Raw genomic sequence first — 25067 nt, 5'->3', positions numbered from 1 at the left:
CAATAAATACACTAAATAATATGTTTAAGTGAATCACATAAATGACATTATCAGTATTCGTAACCTGTATGACTGTATGTTAATTAATATAATGACATGCTATTTGATTAATAAGATAAGATAATAGATTTAGAATTGATACCACTGTTAACAAATGTCATATTTCCTTTTTACCTAAATATATAATAGTTTATTGACATTCGGTTATCAATTATTATGATAAAATATATAATTATTACGTGACCATAGGCAGTAAAATTTTTTAAAAGAGTTGATTATCATTTATCCTTACTGAATCTAATGAATATTTGATAATTTCAATAGAAAACCCCCAATTAATACTCTACCAAAAGGGCGGTGACTGGTGGCAGTAGTTAAAGTAATAATTATTATAAATCGTGAAAATAATCATCCGGTTCCGGGATCTTAATCTGTTCGAATACAATAAAGGGACTGACCGAGTTGACTGTCCGCCTATTCGGTTATATAATATACATTACACACACACAAGCCCCCCGTGGAGTGAGGTCTTTTTCTTTATGTGTTTCTCTTTTGTTAACCACGCACAGTAGATGTGTATTATATATTTTAATTCCTTTATATAGATAATACAATTTGTTGCTAGATACAATATTTTTTTATTTTGACTAACAAAATTGTATGTTTATCAATTTATTTATTTTTAATGTCTAATCACACATAAATGAGGTCTACGGATATATATATATATATATAAATATAAAGTTATCTAAAATACTGTTAGATTTTAAATATATAATATTGTATAATTAGTAATATAAATTAACATAAAAAATAGGTACCATATTCATTCAGGATTTATTTCTAAGGTATTATAGATATATTTAATATTTATGATATTTTTTGTCAGAAATTGATGTTCAATTTAATTTTGTGTTAACATTATTACAGTATTATTTCAATTTTATATTCAACCTTAGGCAAAAGTAGATGATATAAAGTATTATTTTTACAAGAGTTGTTTATTTTTCATAAGAATAAAAATGGTTAAGATGTAAATTTTTTTTTCAGACCATATTTTTTATTTCATAATATACAATAACGATATTTCATAAAAGTTCCAAGCCCATAGTAGTCATGATTTCATAAAAGTAAGTTACAATTAATTTTATTCAGTCTACAAATATGTTGTATGTATTTTTCTCGTTTAAACAATGCTACAAATCTACAATACATTATAATTTTCTTTTTACTTCTAATTTATTTTAAACAAGGTATCAAACATCAGCGTTGAATATAGTTTATAATTTATGTATACCTAACCATGAAAATATATTTAAAATTAATTTTAACTTCAATGAAAACATTTTTGTATTTTATTTAAGTATTTACCTAATTAATTCATTTTTTCAAATTACTTTAATCAATGACAAATTAATTTTAAATGGGGTCTTAAGTTAAGGGTAATAATCGTATTATTATTAATTTATGTTATTAGTTGTGATAAATGTTTACTAGAAGTTTAGAACTTGTAACACTGTCTAATAGACAAAAAATCATAATAGGACAACAAATTATTTGAATAATTTTTATCTTATATAGGGATTATAAAGTACCAAATATTGTTCTAATTTGAGTGAATTTGAATGATGACAAATAATAACTGAAGAAATTAAACACACAACCGAATAATGGCCTACACCCCCCAATCGTTTATTCGTAAAGATGAAGCGGTAATCAATAACTAACAGGCTGTGAATAGAGCAAACCAAGATGTCATAGTCCATCTTATAAGAAGAAAGTAAGAACCTTTCAGTATTCACGCCAAAACTATAGAACAAACCTAGAAATTCCAGAAAAACTACATGAAGTACTGAACCCGCAAGAAGACAACTTTAAGATCTAATACAATTATTTTTACTTTATAAAAATAATCAATGTGTAAAATTCAATTTCGACACTACACTGCGTATATACACTTTTGTAAAATTAGTTACTTACCTATTCATTTTTTTTATCAATAACATTAACAGTTGAAGCTTTAAAAAATACAATTAAATACAATGCGTGTATATATTATTAATTCAAAACCTTTAAAAAAATATATTTTAGTTATTTGTTTTAATAAATTAACTATAAAACAGTTATGAAGAGTTCTTTAAAAAAAAAAAAAATGAATATTTTTAACGATACTTATTCAAGAAAAAGTCTTCTTATTTATAGTATGCTGTGCTATAAAAATAGAATAATCTACAATTTTTTTCCTCGTTTATAAAATAGAGTACCTCTTTTATGAACACTCAAACATTATAATATGTTTTTCACCGAATCTCTTGTGCCAGATGCAAGTTTTTTTGATAAATTATCCATTTTTTAGTTTTAAATTTTGAGTTTTTTACTTAACTGACAGCAGAAAAAGCTTCATTGTTATTAATAGCTGTCACCTGTCCCTTAACTATTTGCAGAAAATTTCTAAGAAATGCTTTTTTTTATAATCTATTATTTTCGGTGTATTTTTCACCGAAAATAGGTACCAACTATGTTTCTACTTTCCTCAGTGATTCCTACTTCCATTGAGATTGAAGTTGAATAATTGACCAACACATCCAAAGCGTTTTTGATAGTTTCCTTTGTCTTTGGTATTTACTTTATTAGTTCAAGCTCTGTTGGATTTTTTTTTTTATTGACTGACTCTTTTTTTATTTTTTACAAATTAACTGTTCAATTTATTGAAATGTTTATTGAGCATTTAACATTTCACGAATTTAAATTTGTCTGTGCTCGAAGCTATATCCGAATTGTACCTCGATACTTATTCAAGAATTTCAAAATATACGAATACATTTTTATTGGATGATCTTTTAATCCATTTAAAGTTATTGTTGTTTTAGTAGGTATTTAAGATACTTTTCAAACATATTATTTCGTTCCATTGTTATACATAATAGTTACGTAATTTTTGTGTTTAAAATGTACTATAATGATTATTAGCATAAAAATTAATACGTTATAATGTTTCATCGCATCTAATATGTTAAAACCAATATTTGCATCGTACTATAGTGGATTATATAATATATACTCTACGTCATGTATACATGATATTAAGAAGGTATTTGCTACGAAAATATTGTCGTTTGTATATTATGATAATTTCAGGTTAGGACTTGATTTTGGAATGTATCTTATGTATACAACTTCAGACTGTTTTGCTTTGATATACCTTTGGCGTTAAGAGGTTTGTTGTCTAACCTAACACAGTAACTCGTGTCCAATATATATCCATAGTCCATTACAAATCACAGAGAATTTGTTTTTGTCTCACATTGAAATTTAAATCGACATAGGTTAGGTTAGGGTCTAAAATTTGAGTAGGAGATTATTCGTTCTTGTGGACAATTTTCTAGAGCAATCATAGTAACACGGGTGTATATGGAGATGTTTGATTATACGAGCTTCGTTATTTCCCGAAAATAAGAAAATCAAAACAATTTACTTAATTGTTAAAATATGAAATAATATATTAAATACATAAAATTAAATTCTAAAATTCTAAATACTAGTTATTTCTATTGAGACTTAGTATCATGCTAGTTGTAGCCATCGTTATAATTGGTCATTGTTATAATTCATTAGGATTATATTATAGGAAGAATATTTACTTATATTACAATGCTATTAAGTTATAAATTATGCAACCATAGTTTAATATTTTCCTCAAATCTCGAAAACGTTATATCCTTAAAACTTCAGTGCAGAATCAGAATAAATCAAATCAATTAGAATAGCTAAATACTATAATATTGAGTAGGTATAATTGAGTGTAACTTTTTGATTACTACGTAGGTAAGTGATTATTTTTAGGCAGATAATAATAAATTGATTAAAATAATATTTAAGTTGGTATTTTTTCAATCTATTATAACAAGCGTTATTGAAATATATTTTTATTTTTATATTATTTATTGTACCTTAACGCATGGTCTCTAAGCTGTCTGCTGTGTTTCAGGTCCTCTAGGTCAACTCCTCTAAACGGCATAAAGGATTGTTGAACATCTGGATGTGTCTCGAAGAGGCTGAAAATAAAATAATGCATTATAATTAATGTCGTAATTCATTATTAGTACTCAAAACATGATGTGTTTACTGTTTATAGTTGTAGTTGTGTAACATTCGTAAAATCGGTGTTTTTTTTATGAAAACATTTTTTTACACTGGATTAACAATATTCTAATGAACGATAAGAACATAATATTATAATTAACCTAACGATTGTGTAATATTATGAAAAACGTTTTTGAGTGATCAGACAGCCTATATTATTACTAGGATATTGTATTGTTTTCAATTATTAAATAAATTGCATATTATATTACAAAATAATTATTATAATAGGTATACCGTATAATAACATGAAGCTGTTACTAATTTATTTGTAATTTTTAGGCAAGTTAATATCGATGAGCTGTGGTAGAACGATGCTAACATGTCCTTGGTATAAATAGCTTAACATTAATTTAAATATTTCAATTCCATTTTGCATGAGAAATTATAATTCAAGTAATAAAAATTATCGTTAATCGTTATCGGAGAAATCGTGATTTTATATGTGAATATCCAACATGTCAACAATTGATATTTAATCACTCATAGAAAGCGGATGTAGCTTTATGCTAATCTTTTTATTTATTATAGTAAAACAAATGTATAAAGAATATTTTATAAAATATTTTAGCCTTAGGTATTAAGATTAAAATTGTTATGAATTTCAAACTTTAAGATTATTTATTATTTATTATTTTTATAATAAATAATTTTGGCAAATTTTATAAAAAGTTAAATAGAAACAAAAATAAGAATTGTTATCTATTTTGTTAGAACATTAACTTTTTACCTTTACGTATATTACCGTTAATTAATAAAATAGAATAAACAGAATTTTCAAAATATTAAGTTTAATCTTAAGTTAATATTTATAATGTAATTTGTAATGTATTTATACCTAAGTATATAATTGTGATACAATGCTGTAATGATAATATTATATGCGATGGTTTTCGTATAAATTATTTCATCATAACATCACCTGTGTCCTGTTGCAACTAGAATTATAAATAAATTATAAATTACTGCGAGTTTATAATATAGAAATAGAGACTAAAAAGAGATTGACACCGTCACTTGTCAAAATGATTTTTCGTATGCATTGATTTATCAAGTCAAATTTAATACATCCAAAATTGAGAGAGTAGTATAGTATTCGCTTACCTACTCAAAAAGAGTTATACTTACAACTTTCTGTTCAACAGATCATCGAGAAACTTCCCTTGTTTTTCTTCTTTTAAAATAGAAAATTATCGATTGTTTGTTTCGTGCGTAATATTATCATTTACCATTTATCATCAAACAAAACAATTGAAGCGAAATAAATTATAAATAGTGAAGTCGTGTACATGTTCTAAACTAATAATACGTTATAGTGATCAACCGATACCTATACCAACGCGGAGACTTTTACAGAAAATTAATGGAAATATAATGGTACGCGTCCTTCCCGTCCTTACTTAAAACCTTGTGATTATTTTTTGGTGATAAATGGTTGTTATTTAATATACTTTGGAATAACTTTTATACAATTTATGTGATGAAAGATGAATTATGATATCCTCTGACACACTGTCTGCTCGCAACACTATTGTTATTTTGTATTTTCACGAAACTATTTTTAACAGATATCAATCTTCCGTTCATTTATGTTTTTTGAGATGATGTAGATTAAACCAGAAAAGTAAAACAGATGCAACATTGACACTATTTTGTGTAGTACCTACTTGTTTGAAGAACAAAGTGTCGAAGATATTATTTTTATATTAATATAGTGTATAATAGACAAAAACATCGGAAACATATTATTTCAAAGTACATATAAGTTTTAATTAAACAAAATATGTTTAGTATAATTCATACTTAATAAGTAATGACCATAGTGTGATTAAAATATTTAAATCAATGATAATCAAAAACATATGCATAAAAGTTTTGTAACTTATATAGTATATAAGCGTATGATAAAATATAGGTGGTATAATAAACTCATTGATTAATTTTCCAGTTGTTAAATTCAAAGTTACACAGAGAGACAACTAGTTGAACAATTAATTTTTTTTAAACAAACCTTCGTTGTATAGAACGAAAAATTGTAACCAATATAGAAATATGCGTTTTAGACCTATGTACCTATATTTTATGTTGAAAAGTCATCGTTTGTGTGTTAACATTTACTTTTCCCTTTAGTTATGACGTATTATTTTTTGAACATAGTTTATTTTTTTTTTATTCAGTTATTCTTATATTTTATTAGTAGGTAGTGACAAATTATAAATATTTTTTTAATTTTTAATGAGTGTTAAACCAAAAACTACCCATATATTGCATATAAAGTGATTATATTTGGTATTATTGCATACTATTAAACTAATAATTTACATTGAGAGATCGTAATTCTACTATAAAAACTAAACAACTATATAGAGTGTCTTATTGAATATTATTAGATTAATATCAAATAGTTACCGTATTTTTTTACTGATATTTTGGATTTTGGTGTTGGTTTATGGAACATCTGCTTTAAAGTATTGAGTAAGTTATCGGTTTTATACCGGAAACTAATTTTATTAGAAGCTTATCGAATATAGGAAAAAATAATATCGGATCATATCTACTCACTTTATCACTTAATAAATAATAAGTTTACCGTATTAAACATTTTAAGTTTAAACGTTATATTTTTATAGCAGGTGCAGGACTCAATGCATTTTTCAATATTAAAAAATATACTTGAATATTGACAAATTAAAATGTGCAGACTGCAATATTGTTTTATGTGTAAAAACTTGAGTCATCACATAAAAATATAAATGTACCTACATAGTATTTAAAATAATGGAAAGGAGTACCTTATACATAAACATTTTATAATATGAGTAAATTTAAAATTGTAATTATCTTAAAAAAAAAATGAAATATGCAATTTAAAAACAAGAATTGAAACAAAAATCATAAAAATGAGTTTAGAATATCACTTTATCATATATATTTGTGATAATGAGTATCAATGGTACTACAATTTCACAGTCCAAGTGTACACTTAATTATATTAAGTATCTATGTAACTCTATGGAATATGCTAATTTTATTGTATCTACCATATTTATTTATTAGAATACTAAAACAATTATAATTTGAAAGATTAAATTGTGATACAATAACGTACTTACTCATAAAGTCATAATCAGATATTATATAAATTATAATATAATATTTTATACAATCTATGGTTTAATTGTGAATTAATGCAAGGTATTTAAAACAATAGTGATGATACAACATTCAATCAGCTAGGGATAATATCATATTATATTATTGATTGACGCATTTGCTTTTTTTTTAAACACGCTTATGAAATGTTGGTATTTAATAATAAATATTGTTTGGTGTTGAGAACCAAACATTATCGATCAGTATTTATTAAGTAAACTAATATCGTTAATATATATATATTTATTCCGGTGTATTATTATTATCCAAACAGGAACGGTCATTTATTCTAAACTTTATAAATTCTGACGTGGTCCCTATAAAACTGTGACCGCTCCTTATCATTACGTGCACGCTACACCAACCAGACCTTACCCCACCGACTGATGGAAATCGACTATATTGGCAAAATTTGGGGGAGAGGGTGAAACGTTGTATGCAACCAGCTCGACCTGCTTCGACGGCGAACCACTACACTGTTTTGCTTCACACATGCCATCGCATTTAATATTCACGATTAACCGAAACCGACTGACAGTGAAACATTTAAGTATTATGCGTCTTGGAGCTACAATTACCCTCCCCCCCAACGAGAAATTGGCATAACTCCTCTATGCAGATACTACTACTGCAGATAAATATATTATTTAATATACTCGTATAGTAAAAATATATTTTTTAGTAAGTAAATAATAATAAATAAAAAATAATTCAATTTTTTTATGGTGATGCACGAACATTATTATTTATTTATGATTAGGTCTCATTTATAACCACCGTGTCTATTGAGTGTAGCGATTGATAAATCGTATAATAAATCATTCATCTGAACTATCCAACCGTGATTTGTGTTCAGATTCATCCAGTGAATCATCATAATCTGCGGAATTCTTTATAACTATTAGTAAGATATATGCATATATATATAAAATAATTAATTAAGTTGTTAAAATGGTAGAAAATATAATTTTTAGAAAAAAAAATTTTACAATTAACTACGTAAAATAATGAAAAATGAAAACCAATACATTTATCGTGGAGAAATCGACTATTTGGTGAAAAAAATCACTTTTCAATCAAGTACAGTGATTTCTAAATTCAATTGGTGGTTTCCATGACGATTGTTCAAAGATCAAATTCTCAACTTTGATAATACTGTGATAATATAATTCTTCAGTAGAAAGAAGGTAAATATTATTATACTATAAATAAGCCGTTCATGAAAAGGCATTATTTTTTTTTTCTTTCTTTAAAACCATAGTTAACCGTGTACAAAATGAGCAAATAATCTGGGAGAGGTTTATTATTAAAAGGGAATGGATTTACGTTCACGGGAAAGGTGATAGAGTATAACCTTCTAATGGTGTCCACTATCCAGTGAAGTAATAATGGAGACCCCTGAAAGTCATGTACCTAAGACGAGGGTTTTATTGGCCAAAATTTTGGTGGTAATTATGCTGCTGGTTTTCTTCGTGGTCAATAGGTTAGGGGTAGGACGGATGGATACATATAATGGGTGAGACATGATGAGGTGGTAGAATTCTGTTATAAATTATTCAATGAAATTTACAAAAAAGTACGTAAAAACAAACAAAACCCTTGCAAGACCCTAATGAGTTCCTTTCGCCGGTCTCTTGGGTTGACAGTTCTGCAAGCTTTACATTGGCTACATTATTCTTCTCGTCTCATCTATATTCATTGGAAAATAAAACCATCTATTGCGCTATAAAAGACGTTTAGAGGGAGCGAAATTTTCGTTTTATATTTTTTGCAACCTTTACTTTCAAGTGTATTTTTCAAGTTTGTATTTTATTTTTAATCTGCTTTGCCCGTAATAATGGCTTTGCTTAAAATGGTGTCAGGGGGTAGAAAATGTGATTACACAGTAGAAAACTAAATAAAACAGGATTTTTGTTTGGAAATGTTTTGTTTGCCAAACTGATAAGCATGCCACGTTTTTTGGTGTTTACCACCTTCAAATGTGTAAATTAATATTATAAATAGGTAAGCGTTCATCTGAAAACAGTAAAAACAATATTATAATGTTTTATAACTTTATAAGTCAAAATCCTTTTTTTATTTGTATAGCTCTGGGTCATTATCATTTAATATATACTATGTAACATAAATAAAATCACGCATTTAATCTTTTTTTTTTGTACAATGATAGCTACCAGAGTTCCACCAAGCATCAATAAACTGGCTTATCATTTTCACAAATACATGTCTAGAAATTATGTTTTTTTTTCTATATTTACTTATCATCAATATTCATTTATTATTTTTATTTGTCGATCTGAGTTAATTTACAATTTGTAATTTAAATTAATGTGTTTGAGATCATCAAAGACAATAAATTCATAATTGTATAGAAGTTTGAATTGATTAATATTTGTTTTTGTTTTATTTAATCCATATTTTAAAACTATATGTACCTATAATAGATAGATAGATAGATACAATATGTTCAGAATATTTTATATATCTAGTTCGATGTAATTTTATTTCTAAATAATTTTTTGAATATTTTACTGAATAATTGTTTAGTTGATTAATATTTATTACCAATATAAACCGTATTACTGAAATTATCATTAATCATGTATTATAAATCTTGGGTAGGTACTTATTTGTTACCACCCAGTTATATTTACGTGAAAAATGTAACACTCCATCTCAATCAATTCGGAATACTTGAACGACATTGTTTTTGAATTACAATCATAATATCTTTCATCCACGTAAGTTTACTATTAACGAGATATATTTATGACAAAAAAAAAAAAATCATAAGTTTTGACTTAAGAGGGTACATATGTGTAATATTATATAAAAACACCATTTTAAGATCTTGTAAAAAATACAATTTAACGATTTTTCAACGTGGCGTGTACTGTTTAGTAAGTACTAAAAACTAACAATTGATTTTTCAAATAAAAACATATAGTTAAAACAAATTAAATGTGTAACAATGGTTTATATAATAATGACAATAAAGTGCTTTTATAGGAAATGGTCTAAGATGTTTCAATGTTCGTCTTTATGTGAGTTTCTGTCTATAAATTATTATTGTTATCTAAATGTGCAATAGTTAATTGTAAACAATATATTACTATTACTTTATTGCTATGTTTTGTATGATACTTATTTAAAAAATATATCTGAATATAACGGACGTTAGTCTGGCGCTTGAGTGATAAGAAATAAGTACTTTATCAGGTTATTTAGTGATGTATTCATGTATAAAGAGATATATACATATAACATATTACCATTCCTCAAAAATAAAAATAATAAATAATTTTGATATATTCTATTTTACAAATATAAATTGAACAAAATTCAGCTTTTAATAAATATAAAATAATTCATTTTCATTTTGAAATATGTTTTTTTTATTATATTCATTTTTTTTTTTTTGCTATTGAATTATTAGAATTACTACCCATTAAATAATTGTACCAAGTACACAAAATATTAGTGAAACATTTATCATACCTAATCCACATTCCATTATATAGAACATATAGCAATCATTCAAAAATTCAATCGGATCCAATGATAAGAGAACTGAAGTACCTAAGTAGTAGATATTAGACCATACTTAAGTAGACTTTTAACTGAACAAAATTTAGATGTTTAGTAAAGAGCACTCAATTGTAAGTTTATCAAAACTAAAACATATAAATATATAACATTAGTTAATCACAGGCGAGAATCTTATATTAATAAATACAATTGTATTAACAGTTTATTTTATTTCATACTACTAATTGATGAGATCGGTTATAACATATTAGCTAATGAATTCAGGTAAAATTTGCTAATACTTACAACTTGAAGTGTAGGTATATAACTTTGAAGCTCAAAATGCCTTAAAAATTAAAAAATATTTATTATTGTTTACTTAAATGTTTAAAAAAAACTTATTTTGTATGAAAAATTATAAATAGAGGAATATCTTTATGAAGAAAAATAACTTCACCTAGCTATTTATTATTAAACTATAATTTACTATAGTAGGAAGTTATTATTTTCAATAGAAGTTGCTATTATGCAAAACATTTTTTTCATTTTCCTCAAACATAATCTTAAATTTTATTTTTATTAAAATGTCACTGATAAGAGCTTAACTTCATTTAAACTGCGTATATAAAAATTATTTTAATTGTGTTTGTATTATTTATGAATATTATATTATTTCCCCTTTATGATAAAATATGTAATGATAATGCAAGAATGTAAAGATTATTTTATAGTAATTTTAGTCATGTACTTAAATATAGCTATACAATATAGTGTACATCTTTCTAATCTTGAGATTTATAGACATACATTTATATTTAGAAACGTTAACGCTATTTTACTACAACGTACATAATAAACTATAACTTTGCATTGAATTAAATTTATGTTTGTATATAAGAATCTTGTCAAAGTTATCAGGATATAAAAATCACCACACAGTAAAATTATAATAAAAGACATAAAGCAATATCATCATCTTTAAAATATAAGGAAAATTTAAATTTATTTTAATTAATTTCTATAAATTAATAATAATACGATATATTTTACAGAATATATAAGAATACTAAGAATACACTTTACTTTAAATTGGACAGGTAGGTAGGTACTTTTGTAGTTTTGTAATAGTGTGCTTTCAACATAACTACCATATACATAATAACTGACGTTTGACACCTGAGAAGTGTATGTACCTATGCATTTGTCAATACATTTGCTGTTTGGTACGATCACCGAATGACGTTACTACTTACAAGTCAAATATTATCTGAGGCCTGTTTCACACATAACTATATATATTGATTTAGGACTAAAATTCTCAAATAAAAAAATATTTTCATTCCGGAATTTCAGTTTTGCATTCCCTCACGGATTACAGTATAGTCGGCGTTCACGTTCATACTACTATTATACGTTTAATACGTGTTATTTATTTGCATTAAATTACCTTAAATGTATAACAATTATAAATTCCAATTAGATAATTTATTATGAACCAATCTATAATTACATGCTAGAACTGATATTAATTGTTTATATTTATGATGCTAAAATCATTATTCATGGTATGTAAAGCAGTTGAAGGGCTGTCAAAAGAAGCCATTAAATTCCGATTATACAAATTACTTAGATGCAGACAAATTCTTTTATCAAATACCTACAGATAAACTCGCGTATGCGATCGTATAGGCTGTAAATAATATTCCATTTATGGTAACTTAGCTACTTAATACTATCTACAAAAGATATAATAAAATACAATTATATATTTTGTCACGAGTAAATAATTTTAGAAATACTTGATAATAATATGACACGTCATGACGGTTTGTAGTTTTGTATAGAGAATTGTATGCAGTCATCACCAAGTCACGTGGCGTATCGGGCACGTACGTAACTGAGAAAGCGATATAGTCCTGGAAAATATTCACTAGCACGTGTCACTAATGGCGAACACCGTTCACCAGAATCCAAATTTTTCTGCTAGAAGGAATAGCGGTGGGCCCCAAACAATAAAGTTTTCGAAGACGTTTCGATTTTATCACCCGAACTGAAATCCGTGACACTTAGATGTAATATTGGTCTATAAAAATACGCGGTAACACATACGGTATACGCGGGACTTTAAAACCATTCAATCGAATATGCACCGGATGTGCAGACTTTAAACGTATACCACGACGATATTAAACTAAAATACTATTATACGTGGTGCAGCTAGTGTATGTAACATTATTATTGACTATGGTACCTAAGAAGACCAAGATCAACAAAAATCATTACAATAAACTACATTTACCGTGAATAAATATAAAAACAACAGTAATAATACTTTAAGTATATTATTATTATTATGGTCAGTTTTATAGCAAAAACATTTTAGTCACGATAACTATGACGCTTATAGATACTTACAACAATCGACCGAAAAATACTGTTATTATTTGAATCGAGTATCAGAAACGCAAATTGTTCAGTTAGTAAATACCCGTGGAGGATTGAGAAAAAACTTTGGTGTTGGAAATTTGTAAATAGAATGCTCGTTGTATTGTAAACCTCTTTATGTAGGTATACAATATTTAATATCCGATTCATTTTTGGGTTTAATTTTGACCTACATTATTTAAATAAATAGTTAGTTGAAAAACTACATTTTTTTAAAAATTATATAGGCTAAAATAATAAAATACGGGTTAATTATGCAATTAAATTGAATTTTAGTGTTTACATACTGCTTGTCCGCTTAACTAACCTAATAAGAAGCAGTATATCAGAAGAATCATAAAAGGAATAATTATTACAAAATACCTACATAACCATGATTTATCTAAACATTGTTCTTTGCAACTGTTCATTGATATAACGCAACTTTTAATTAAAAAATTATCTATCCCATTAATAAATAATGTTTGTTATAATTTACAAATGTATAGTAATGAAATCATAATTTAAAATTATAATTAGCAAGTATATAGGTATATAGGTACTCATGCCCAAAGATTTTTTTTGTTTTCTTGTTTCTTTGTCAAAAACTTATTTATAAGTACTTTAATAAACTTAACAAAAATTTAAAAAAAGAAAAATGAATAAACATTATATAATAATATATTACTCATTGTTTACTAGGCAATTCATCGGAAAAACTTTCGAAATCCTGGTGAGCTGATATACCCCTGACAGTTACGTTCACTTAATTATAATATTATTGTTATTAACTGTTCAATAATAAATACTGTGGTTTTAACTTTATGGATATATTATACAACTATCTATAAGTTATATATATCTAAATTTGGAATGCATTGTAAATATACTATAGAGTAAAACTACTGAAGTGGATTTTTAATGCTATTCAAAAATCTAATATTGAAAATTATGTTCCAATATACCTCCAATAAACCTCCAATATTGGAGTAAATTACATAGCGTTTTGTGTATATTTTTTTTGTTTTGGTTGTCTACTTATGTGTATATGTGAGAGAAAATATGTTCTAAAGATAGCATAATATAGCCTTCAAAAATATTTGCACAGACTTTACCGGAGGTCAAAAAGTTAATCACATTTTTAAAAAGTTCACTTGAAACAGTAATAATATCATTTTTAGCATTTTTTTTTCTATAAAGAACCATAAAATTAAATTATAAGTATAAAAATTTTCCAAAAACATATTATAAATATAAGCACCAAAATTTAAAATTCCCAAGAGGCTGATAAATAACATAATAATTAAAGTTAGGAATTAAATTATACAAAATTAAATTACAAATTCAAAATTTGTAGGAATATACCATATTTATTTATTTTAGTGCAATAAAAGTTGTAAATACCACGAAATACCACCAGGATTACTTAACTAATAAACATAAACAGTTTTTTTTTATTATTGCGGTTATTATCACTATGATTATTATTATTATTTATAGAGTATACAATTTTTAAAAACATTGAAAATAGTTAAATTACTGTCAAAACACCAATGACATTGATGACGATCCAAATTAAAAAAATTAAAATAAGGGATGCGATATCACTGTATAACTCACCATATTAATTAATATTTAATCGTAAGAGAAAGGGTTGATTGTCCTGAGGACGCAATTACAATCAGTATTTACAAATGTCCGTCAATATGCCTGAAGCCTGAATAGTTGAAACTTACAACATGTAATTTTAATGATTAAACGCAGATTAAAGTTCTAATATATTATACACATATTTGACATACATTTTTATCTAAAAAATGCATAAAATAAAAGTTAAAAACAATAAAAACTGCATAAGAACAGAACATTACATTTTTGATTTTAAAAAAAAATAAAATAAGAAAGAAAGATTTATTTTATAAAATATAAGCTAATAGTTATATTTTATTATTGGATTTTATCCCCAACAGAATGTATTTACATTTACATTGTTGACAATGTATTTATGAAAAATGCAAGGTAAATTCAATCCGTTGTTAACAAAATCTGTTTTTATTTTTTTGGAGTTATTCAGAAAGTCATAATTACAGAATCTATAGATTTTTAAAATATTGCATATTATATTATATTAAAGGTCATAATATAATTAAACCATTTTTTTACTATTATACTACGAATATTTGTAACCACATAGTATAGAAATATTGTTTTATTCGGTTTCCGTTTTATAAAAAATAAGTAATTTTAACTTAGGATACTTGATATTAGTTTCGTGTATACGGATCTAACGGTAGTAATTTAATCCTGTAATAATAATAATAATAACATATCAGTAATTTAATCAAGACCTTACCCACATCATATTTACAATTTAATTTTGTTGATATTAGTGGTTGTTTGCATCACATGTACCTACCTAAATATATCGTAGCAAAACACATCACTGTTGTAAATTTGTAATATCATGGAAATTTATTAATTTTAATACAATTTCGATATAACATCACTTATACGTTATTACTATTTACTTACCTACTCAAAGTTGGTATGCCTTTCTATCATTCACGTGAATAATTTCAGTATTATTTTATAACGCTTCTAGGCGTCTAAGAGTGAAGCTAAGATAATTAATTTTTAGAGCCTTAAAAGTTAAAATCATCAAACACACTTTGAAAGTTTGAATTTAAAGAAATCTCAGCTACGGATTACGAAAATCGTAGCTTATAGGTTTTCGTGTTTGTAAATAAATTAGAAATACCCATACAATAATATTTCTAGAGTAGGTACCTATAGGTAGGTAATCAATTATAATTTGTATAAATGTATTCATAAAAGTGTTGGAAAAAAAAACCAGTACTTATACATAATGTGTTATAAAACTGTTTAGATATAATGATATAAGCTAATACAACACGACGATTTTGTCGCCAGGAGGTTGGATACATAAGGGGATTTCTGCGTTTTTAGATATATCGCTGTTAGTTAGCTAAGAGACGTATGCGATGACAAATCGCTTTTTCGGCCAAGCCATAAAAAATACAGCTTAGGATTTACACCTTATTGCGTTAACCGCGCGTGAGTCAATTTACGTGAGCGCCGATAACGACGATAAGATGTTTGTTTCGGCCAACAGCAAAAAATAAATAAATAACAGTAGGTATATAGACATTAGACATATAGACCCAGCAAAAACTATCAATAAAGACGGCTGTTTGTTTCATTAACATGGAACGGAGAAAGAAGAAGAGGACCTTACGCGAGACCTTTAAAGAATATGTGGAAATTACGTACCCAATACGCACGCACGCGCATTCATTGCTTACTCGAATGCGCTCTGTTCCGGTTCATTATTCATCGATAGCATAAATCTGTTTTTCTCCCGCATCTAGTATTCAGATTCATGCGTAATAACGGTTTTTTTTTTTTATTATATTTTTTTTATAGACTTGGCCTTACCGGGTAAACGCAAACTGCAGTGTCCATAGATAAACGACGAATTCAACTTGGACAATTTACGGTAATGGTTCCTCTTTTGCCGTTATATAAATCTATCTGTGTTTGGTCTGCACACAGGTTAACTGCCCTTCGGAGAATTAAGTTGTCAACATGTATTTTATTTATTCATAAAAAATATACATGCCATTGAGACTTGCTTGATGTTTGTGCAAATAGCATGCATGATAATATATATACCACTATAATACATCAGCATTATGATAATTATTCTAATAATTTACCGTACAAACCCATACTAGCCTCAGAAGTGCAAAAATATTTTTTTAAATTTTTATTTAATCGCTATCTAGATATTTTAAATGATAAATGTTTTTTAAAATTTATTAATGAAATACAATATGGTCTGTACAAAATCGTTACAATAAGAGTATGGGCTAATTGATAAAAGGAAAATTGAAAATTTTGAATGAAGAAACCACTCTCCGATAACACTTAAATGAAAATTAATGATGAGACGTATATTATAATTATTTCCGAACAAACGAAAACGACAAAAACGAACAATTATCAGATTCATTTATAATATAATACTACGGAATCTGTACTGTATTGTACGTGACATTATGATTTCGGATTTACCTACTGTTTAAATGTACAATATGGTAGATGATATGTCGAATTTTCAATTTTCATTATAATTAATTATGCTTGCAATCCGCTGTGCTCACCTTTCCATCTGAATAATATATTTACCTGTTGTTATATAGATTACGCCTCTTTTTGCAGCGTACAAAAATAAATTTTTATCACGGGCATGGATAGGAAAATATATTTTAGAAGGGACTCCTCCGGTGAATTTCATACTGAATAGATAGTAAATCACAAAAAAAGGAAAACACCCACTTTGAAATGTTGAACACAAAATTACTAAACGTAAAATATAAATAAGTTGAAAGGTAGATTGTGATTATTATAATATTAGGTACCTCAAGCGATTTATTAAAAAAATCTAACATTTCGAGGGTTATTTCAAAACTTTTAACACTATTATCTTCTCCATGTGATGATAATATAAACGGTGTCATAACTACTGTCCTTTTATCATAATTTTATTGTTTACTGCGGGCGTGCGTATTAAAGTGGTCGCGAAAATCGGGTGACATGATAATTTTTTGGAATAAAGGTTAAAGAGACAATTTAACAGTTTTAGTCGAACGGGATGATAACATTTTAAATAAATAATTTTTTTTTCTCACTTTGAATGACAAGTGACAACAATAATACAGGAAATATAAGAGTAGGATTTTTTTCGTTCTATATGAAAAATGATACGAATGTACGATAAATTGTATCATTAATAAAAGTTAGATATATTTATGAAATTGTCAATATTTGTTTCAATTCTTTTGTTTGTTTTAATTTTTTTTTATATATCACACTCCTGTTTTAATTAATGATTCAATTTTAGCTATTGCAATGATTTTAAATGCCTCTAATATGACAATTAAAATATGACATGTATAATATTGAAAAATGTAAATAATAATAACTATTATGTTTTTTACGGTTTAAAAAAAATAATATGTATAACTATAATAACATTATTCTACGTAAACAATCCAAAACTTATTTAAAGTTATTTTTTAGTCATTCTATATTAGATGTAATTTTTATTTAAAGCTTATTCTTTTACCATACAATTATTTACAAATTTATATAATTCAAAATTTTATTCCTTTTCTAAAAAGGCAAATTTACTTTAGACCTTTAAATATTACCCTACGCAATTAATTAACTGTAATATAATTTGATTGTATACAATCCATTTGTTTTGTTATAGACCGCTAGAATAATGAAAAGATACTTTATATCATTTGATGTAAAATATGCTTCCGGTTCTATTCAGATAGAATACTAGGATATATTATGTCTTAGCCGAATGGTCATTTTACTTCCTGTTGTAAATCATAACTATTATTAAATTTATATAATATTATTATGTACCGACCACAAAGACATGCAAGTAGTCAAATCGTGGTAGTTTATTATCTAAATACATCGTTCATAATAATATCAAATGCAATAATGAAAATTTGTATAGATTTATAATTTTTTGAATTCTGTAATAGAAGAAACTATAATATCGTTTTTACTGTGGAATTTTTTATTTTTTTTTTGTCTTATCTATTCGCCATTTGGTATTTCTATTTCGGTAGAAAGAGTGCTTCAAAAGTAACATTTAGCTTATATTATACTATCTATTGGACATTAAATACTGATTCCACTTAAAAAGGTTTATACTTAGAATTTCTTAATTGTTTAAAAAAAAAATGTGATACCCAACCACAGTTATTATTTCGGATAGTTTTTTTTAGTATCTCCCTTTGATTATAATATAGTTTAAGCAACAGCGTTGATATTAAGTATATATTTTATTTCTATCCTGTTCCATAGAAATATAACGAGAAGCAAAAATCACTAAGAAATGAGAAGTTATATTATCTACACTGTGAGGTGTCAAGTTAAAACCCATTCAGTATCTAACACTTAAATGATTACGAATTTCCAAATAGTAATTAAATAATCAACCGAGCCGATCAAGTGTTTTTAATTATGAATCCAACGTTTCAAAATATGTATTATGATGTGTTATACATCAATAAATAAATGAGCTAAGTTGGAACATGTATTTTATGCAAGAATTATTGAAATTTTAACTTTATATTAAGTGCTCAATTTGTTTACATTGAAGATCAGTGAATACTTGAATAATATTATGATAAAATATCGGTAGGTACTAAAATTTTATTAATATGTTAATATTTGTTGAGAATCATAAATCAGATAACCAATTAAAAACCATAAGATTTTTATTTTCCCCTTTTTTTATTTTATATGCAATTGTAATAATTTTTTTTTATCATTTATTATAATCAAAAGTAATTTTGTTCATCTTATCATTACCTCTAAACTTAATTAGCAGTGTATTTTTTTACGTTTTTCTTACATATATTTTATCAAATGAAGTCATTAGTTTTGAAACTGGTAAATTTCTGTTTATTTATTGATGAAATTACTCATTTAATGTAAGATTAATATTATATAGGTGTTTAAAATTTTTTTACATTTTAGAAATTCTTGAAATTCTTGAATATTAAATTATAATAATTAGTATAGGTTTAAAGTCATCTGAGTAAGATCGATGTTCTTGTGACTCAATTTTGTTTAGTAATAGAGTGTAATAATATTTTACTAACAGTTTCTAGCTTCAGGACCCTAGATTCTAAAAAAAAAAAACAAACATGTACCTATATATGTATGTGGCAGTAATTTGATGTTCCTTGGTAGCAGCTGGTTATTACATAATTTAAACACAATTATTCCTCAAATAAATCCATCCGTTTACTTAACATGTTAAGCATATTTACATATAATATTGTTGTGTTAGTAAACATAAACATTTTACTTGCATAATTATTATTAACTAATCAAGTATTTTAGTCTATAGGTATTAAATAAAATGATTTTTATACCTTCTGACCCATTACTCTATGAAGCTAACACAATTTTATGTAATCGTATAATAACCCATAATTTTATTATTTTATTTATAGATTTAGTTATTTTGTATAATTAGTCAGATTTCGTCAGGTAATTTCATGCTACACCAAAAATATAAATATTTTAGGCATCTTATAAAAACCTATATACTTATTATATGAAGCGTGTAAGAGTAGTAGTGGTAAAGAGAAATCATCAACATGATTATGATCAATCGATTATGAATCAAAGATATCAAAAAAAAAAAAAAAAATAAAAAGTGCCGATATCCAAAAACTTTTTTATTCCATCGTTGACCTTAGTAAAGAAAATTTTTAATCTCTTTAATGGTGGTTTACGTCAAAAGTTGAGTAACATCTAATGTACTACATATCCATTATTTTTTAGTACCCTAAACTTAAATCTAACTAAGAGCAAATACACTAAAAAATACTTTAGAAGTGTATGACATGACATCCCACCAGATTTTTACTCATTCTATTTCTATTGATATTATCAACATTTTTTATCAAATATTATTTTTAAAAGATAAACATTAAATTATCTGTTTAGTATTGACTCAAGATTGTAAAATAGACAATGTCTAACACTTTTATTCGTAAGCATATCTAAGTTAAATGATTTGTGACCCCGTTTTCCGTATCAGTAAAAAATTATTTAGGTGTGTATTGAAAATTATGTTACCTCGTTTTTTAAATATATCATTAATTAATTACACATGTATAATAATTGAATCAGCCAATATTATTTGACACTTAATTAGTTTTAATTAATTTACAATTTTACATACCAATACTTGAGATGAAGAGAAACAAATTAAGAACTAAGTTTACACAAAAACAAATATTAGATACCCACAAGCATAATATGTTAACTGAATGTATCGGCTGTACATTTTACAACTACCTACTTCAATAGTTCGTCCAAAACTTTTGTATTTAATAAAAAATTGTATACAGTGTTGTAGGTAAGTAGCACGTAACTGTTTCATTTGTAATTAAGTGTTGTAGAGATAAGTTATAAATTTAATTCAGAGAAGTGAATATGTATTAATATGAGAACCGAAGTAAGTTTTCCAAAATTACCATAACCAATATGCATATTGCATGAGCAAATACCTATTCACTGAGCTCAAATGTAATAAATATAATAAATTCTAAATTAACGGCTAAACACATATTTATTGAATAATACACGAAAATTGCACTCCAACCTTCATTCAACTTAAACTAATTATATTAGTAAAAGACGATCATGGGCGTGGCTAAGAAGTAAAAATCATTGACTTCCTCAATAAGAGCAAGATATATCTCAGTATACTATGCTCACTTTTTCTATACTTATATACAAATAAGTTTTGGTACTTCTTGTCTTTTATACTTGACCTGTATGAGATTATATTATGTTTTAAGTGTAATTTGTTTTTTTATTTTTATGACATTAGTTTCGAAACTATAAGCTAAAACCGCAAAAGGTCAACAAAATATATTCAATTGAAAACCAGTAGGAATTCATAAAAAACATTCAACCGCACAATTTGAGAAAACCAATCATTTATCAGGATTATATTTTTTTTTCTTAACTTTTGTATTGAATTTATGCGTTTGCCATAAATATAAACGAGAATGATATAATTATGGGCTGTGGTATTTGGTGAACGGTGATGTATCATACATATCACAATAAGATTATCACTGTATTATGAGAGGACTTGAATTTACGTCTAATCGTAACCTTCGGTGTACTGCCTGCAAACACCAATGATAGGATGGCGCAAAAACCAGGTGAGAAAATAAATTGTTTTTTGGATATAAGGGATGGTCGGATTGGTTTTTTTTTTGTATGTGTTCATTGTTCAAGCAAAACAAAAATAAAAATTGCAGTTCAAATGGTTGATTGAGGTAGAGGACGTGACGGTTGTCTCATTCGATTTTCGTGTAAATGAATTACCTGCCAACCACGTTGACGAAACGAGGTGACACAGCTATCAATATTCAAAAACGTCCATTTGTTCTATAAATGTATGTGTTACTGTTCACGCTTTACGAAACCTAAGACCCCACATCATTGTAATACAGCAAAACCATCCTAAAAATACATAACACGTATCCACAAAATTAAGGTTATTTTTCACGCAATATATGTAGTATCATCGTTTTTGCTCCGGGGTGATAATAGTTTGTATTTTAATTATTTAGCATTTTTCTCTTATTATTTAATATTTAAGTAATTTAAGTGTTATTTATACGTCTGAATGATAGTTTTTTTCATATTTGATAAGTTTAGATGTATATGCCCATCTACAAGTCTTATATATTATTACTATTGTGAGGAAAGGAATTATATTATACTCTAAAAACAAATTAAGTGATTATTCTTATATACTGTAAAACATTTTATGTTCAAATACTAATGCAGTATTATGATTGTGTTTAAAAATCAAAATTTAATATTAAATTACACTTTTAAATAGATATTTATATTTACAATAACCGTGATTAATGAGTTAGGTTAAAATTTATTAAAAACGAAAACTCTGAATGTCTATAATATAAGAATCTAATAATATTAAAATTATAGTTCAAAACATTTGTTTACATAGCAGCAAGTTTTATCTTCTTGAATCTAAAAATTGTACAAAATGTAAAATTTTTTCCTTAATTAAAAAAAAGCCTTAATTTTTCCAAGCACCTACCTGCTTAATCAATAAAAAAAAGTCTAAAATGTGAACCAAACGTGAATAAAATCATATTATATTTCCCATGATGGTTCTGCAATGTGCTTTAAAGTTAGCATGTCACATACAATATCGTTATGTAAAAACACGTATTGGTTTGCTATTTTTCTTTGATCATAAAAAAAATATATAGCATTGTTATATCATAAATGTCGCATTTAGTACCTACTTGGATATTATATTATGTAGTTACACCCTTAAGGACATACACATTTTATGACACATTACAAACGAAATTATATATTATATCGAACCGTGTAAGTGTAATGGAAATATTTCTTAAGTTTTCCAAGAAACAAACTCGTTAAAACTTTCCTGAGGGTCTGCTACTAATTACAAGATTTGCGGTGATGAATACAATATACATCTGTGATTTAATTGCGTATCTTTTGAGAAACTATTATCGTGCCTTTCTTAGGGGCTGGTTTATTGAAATAACTCGCATGTGAAACGTGTAGCTCTGAACCACTATATACACATAAGTGGCGAAAACACTGATTTTAATAGAACTTAATCTTGAGTATTATTATAAACGTCGAAAACACTTTTAGCAATCCATTAAAATCTTTGACATAATTTGGCAGTATCATTTTTCCTAAATTAATTTGATCAATGCATGATTGAAATCTTAGATTTAAAAAGAAATTTTTTTATGAATTTCTAGTTTGAAATAATTTGCGAATTTTCGTGATTTTTACATATGTTGTCAAAATTCAAACTTTGAATGCTTGTAAAAAAAAAAGTTGTGACTACGCATTTCTTTTATTTTTCAATTTTTATTGTAAAAATATATTATGAGCCTTGTATTAAATTTTCAAATCTTAGATATAAAAAGAAAATTTTTTATGAATTTCTAGCTTAAAATAATTTCTGTATTTTCATGATTTTTACATAATATGTTGTCAAAACTCAAACTTTGAATGCTTAAAAAAAAAATTGTGACTATGTATTCCTTTTATTTTGCAACTGCTATTGTAAAAATATGTTAGGAGCCTTGTATTAAATTTTCAAATCTTAGAATTAAAAAGGAAAACTTTTATGAATTTCTATCTAAGATAATTTGAACATTGCCGTAATTTTTACGTATTTAGTCAAAATTTGAACTTTAAATGCTTATAAAAAAAAATTGTGACTACGCATTTCTTTTATTTTTCAATTGCTATTGTAAAAATATATAATGAGCCTTGTATTAAATTTTCAAATCTTAGATATAAAAGGAAAATTTTTTATGAATTTCTAGCATAAAATAATTTACGAATTTTCGTGATTTTTACACAATATGTTGTAAAAATTCAAACTTTGAATGCTTATAAAAAAAAAATGTGACTATGTATTTCTTTTATTTTTCAACTTCTATTGTAAAAATATGTTAGGAGCCTTGTATTAAATTTTCAAATCTTAGAATTAAAAAGAAAAACTTTTATGAATTTCTATCTAAGATAATTTGAACATTGCCGTAATTTTTACGTATTTAGTCAAAATTTGAACTTTAAATGCTTATAAAAAAAATTGTGCCTACGAATTTTTAATATTTTTTAACTTATATTGTTACAAAGTGTTAGAAGCCTTGTATTAAATTTTCAAGCTTTTCTACCGAACAAATAAATTTTTATCGATATTTATAGAAAAAAAAACTAAAAAAGTTGAAAAATTAAAATGTCAGTAAACAGCTCAAAACAAATCTAAAAAATTTTATCAAATATATAAAACGCCTATATAAACATTCAGTAAAAATTTCAAGTATCTGCGGTAATTTGTTTTAGAGTTACACCAACATAAGGAAATCGCTAAAAGTGAAAATCCAATGTCGTAAAAATTTAAATTTCAAATGCTCATAAAAATTTAATTTGAATTTCAAGTGGAATTTTTATTTGTGATAAAGATTGAAAAACTTGTAAGGAATCTTGTATTAAATTTTTAAATCTTAGATTTAAAAAGAAAATTTTGTATGAATTTCTAGCTTAAAATAATTTGTGAATTTTCGTGATTTTTACGTATTTTGTCAAAATTCAAACTTTGAATGCTTATAAAAAAAAAATGTGACTATGAATTTCTTTTATTTTTC

General features: G+C 25.7%; 1 protein-coding gene across 2 annotated transcripts in view; it reads right to left on the bottom strand.

The window, feature by feature from the left end:
• The window catches only part of LOC149057780 (uncharacterized), a 100110-nt gene that overhangs the window by 26877 nt on the left and 48166 nt on the right, over positions 1-25067 (bottom strand). For both annotated transcript variants that reach the window (XM_089224358.1, XM_089224359.1), the window contains exon 3: positions 3951-4055. In XM_089224358.1, the coding sequence (XP_089080484.1) occupies positions 3951-4055 (105 nt within the window). The remainder of the gene's footprint in view (positions 1-3950; positions 4056-25067) is intronic.

This window comes from Diuraphis noxia, unplaced genomic scaffold, assembly GCF_037042655.1.
Source record: "Diuraphis noxia isolate RWA-SAM2 unplaced genomic scaffold, SU_Dnox_SAM2 contig0003, whole genome shotgun sequence".
NCBI lineage: Eukaryota > Metazoa > Arthropoda > Insecta > Hemiptera > Aphididae > Diuraphis > Diuraphis noxia.
Note: the sequence above shows the minus strand (reverse complement) of the source record. Positions and strands in the feature narration are given on the sequence as shown.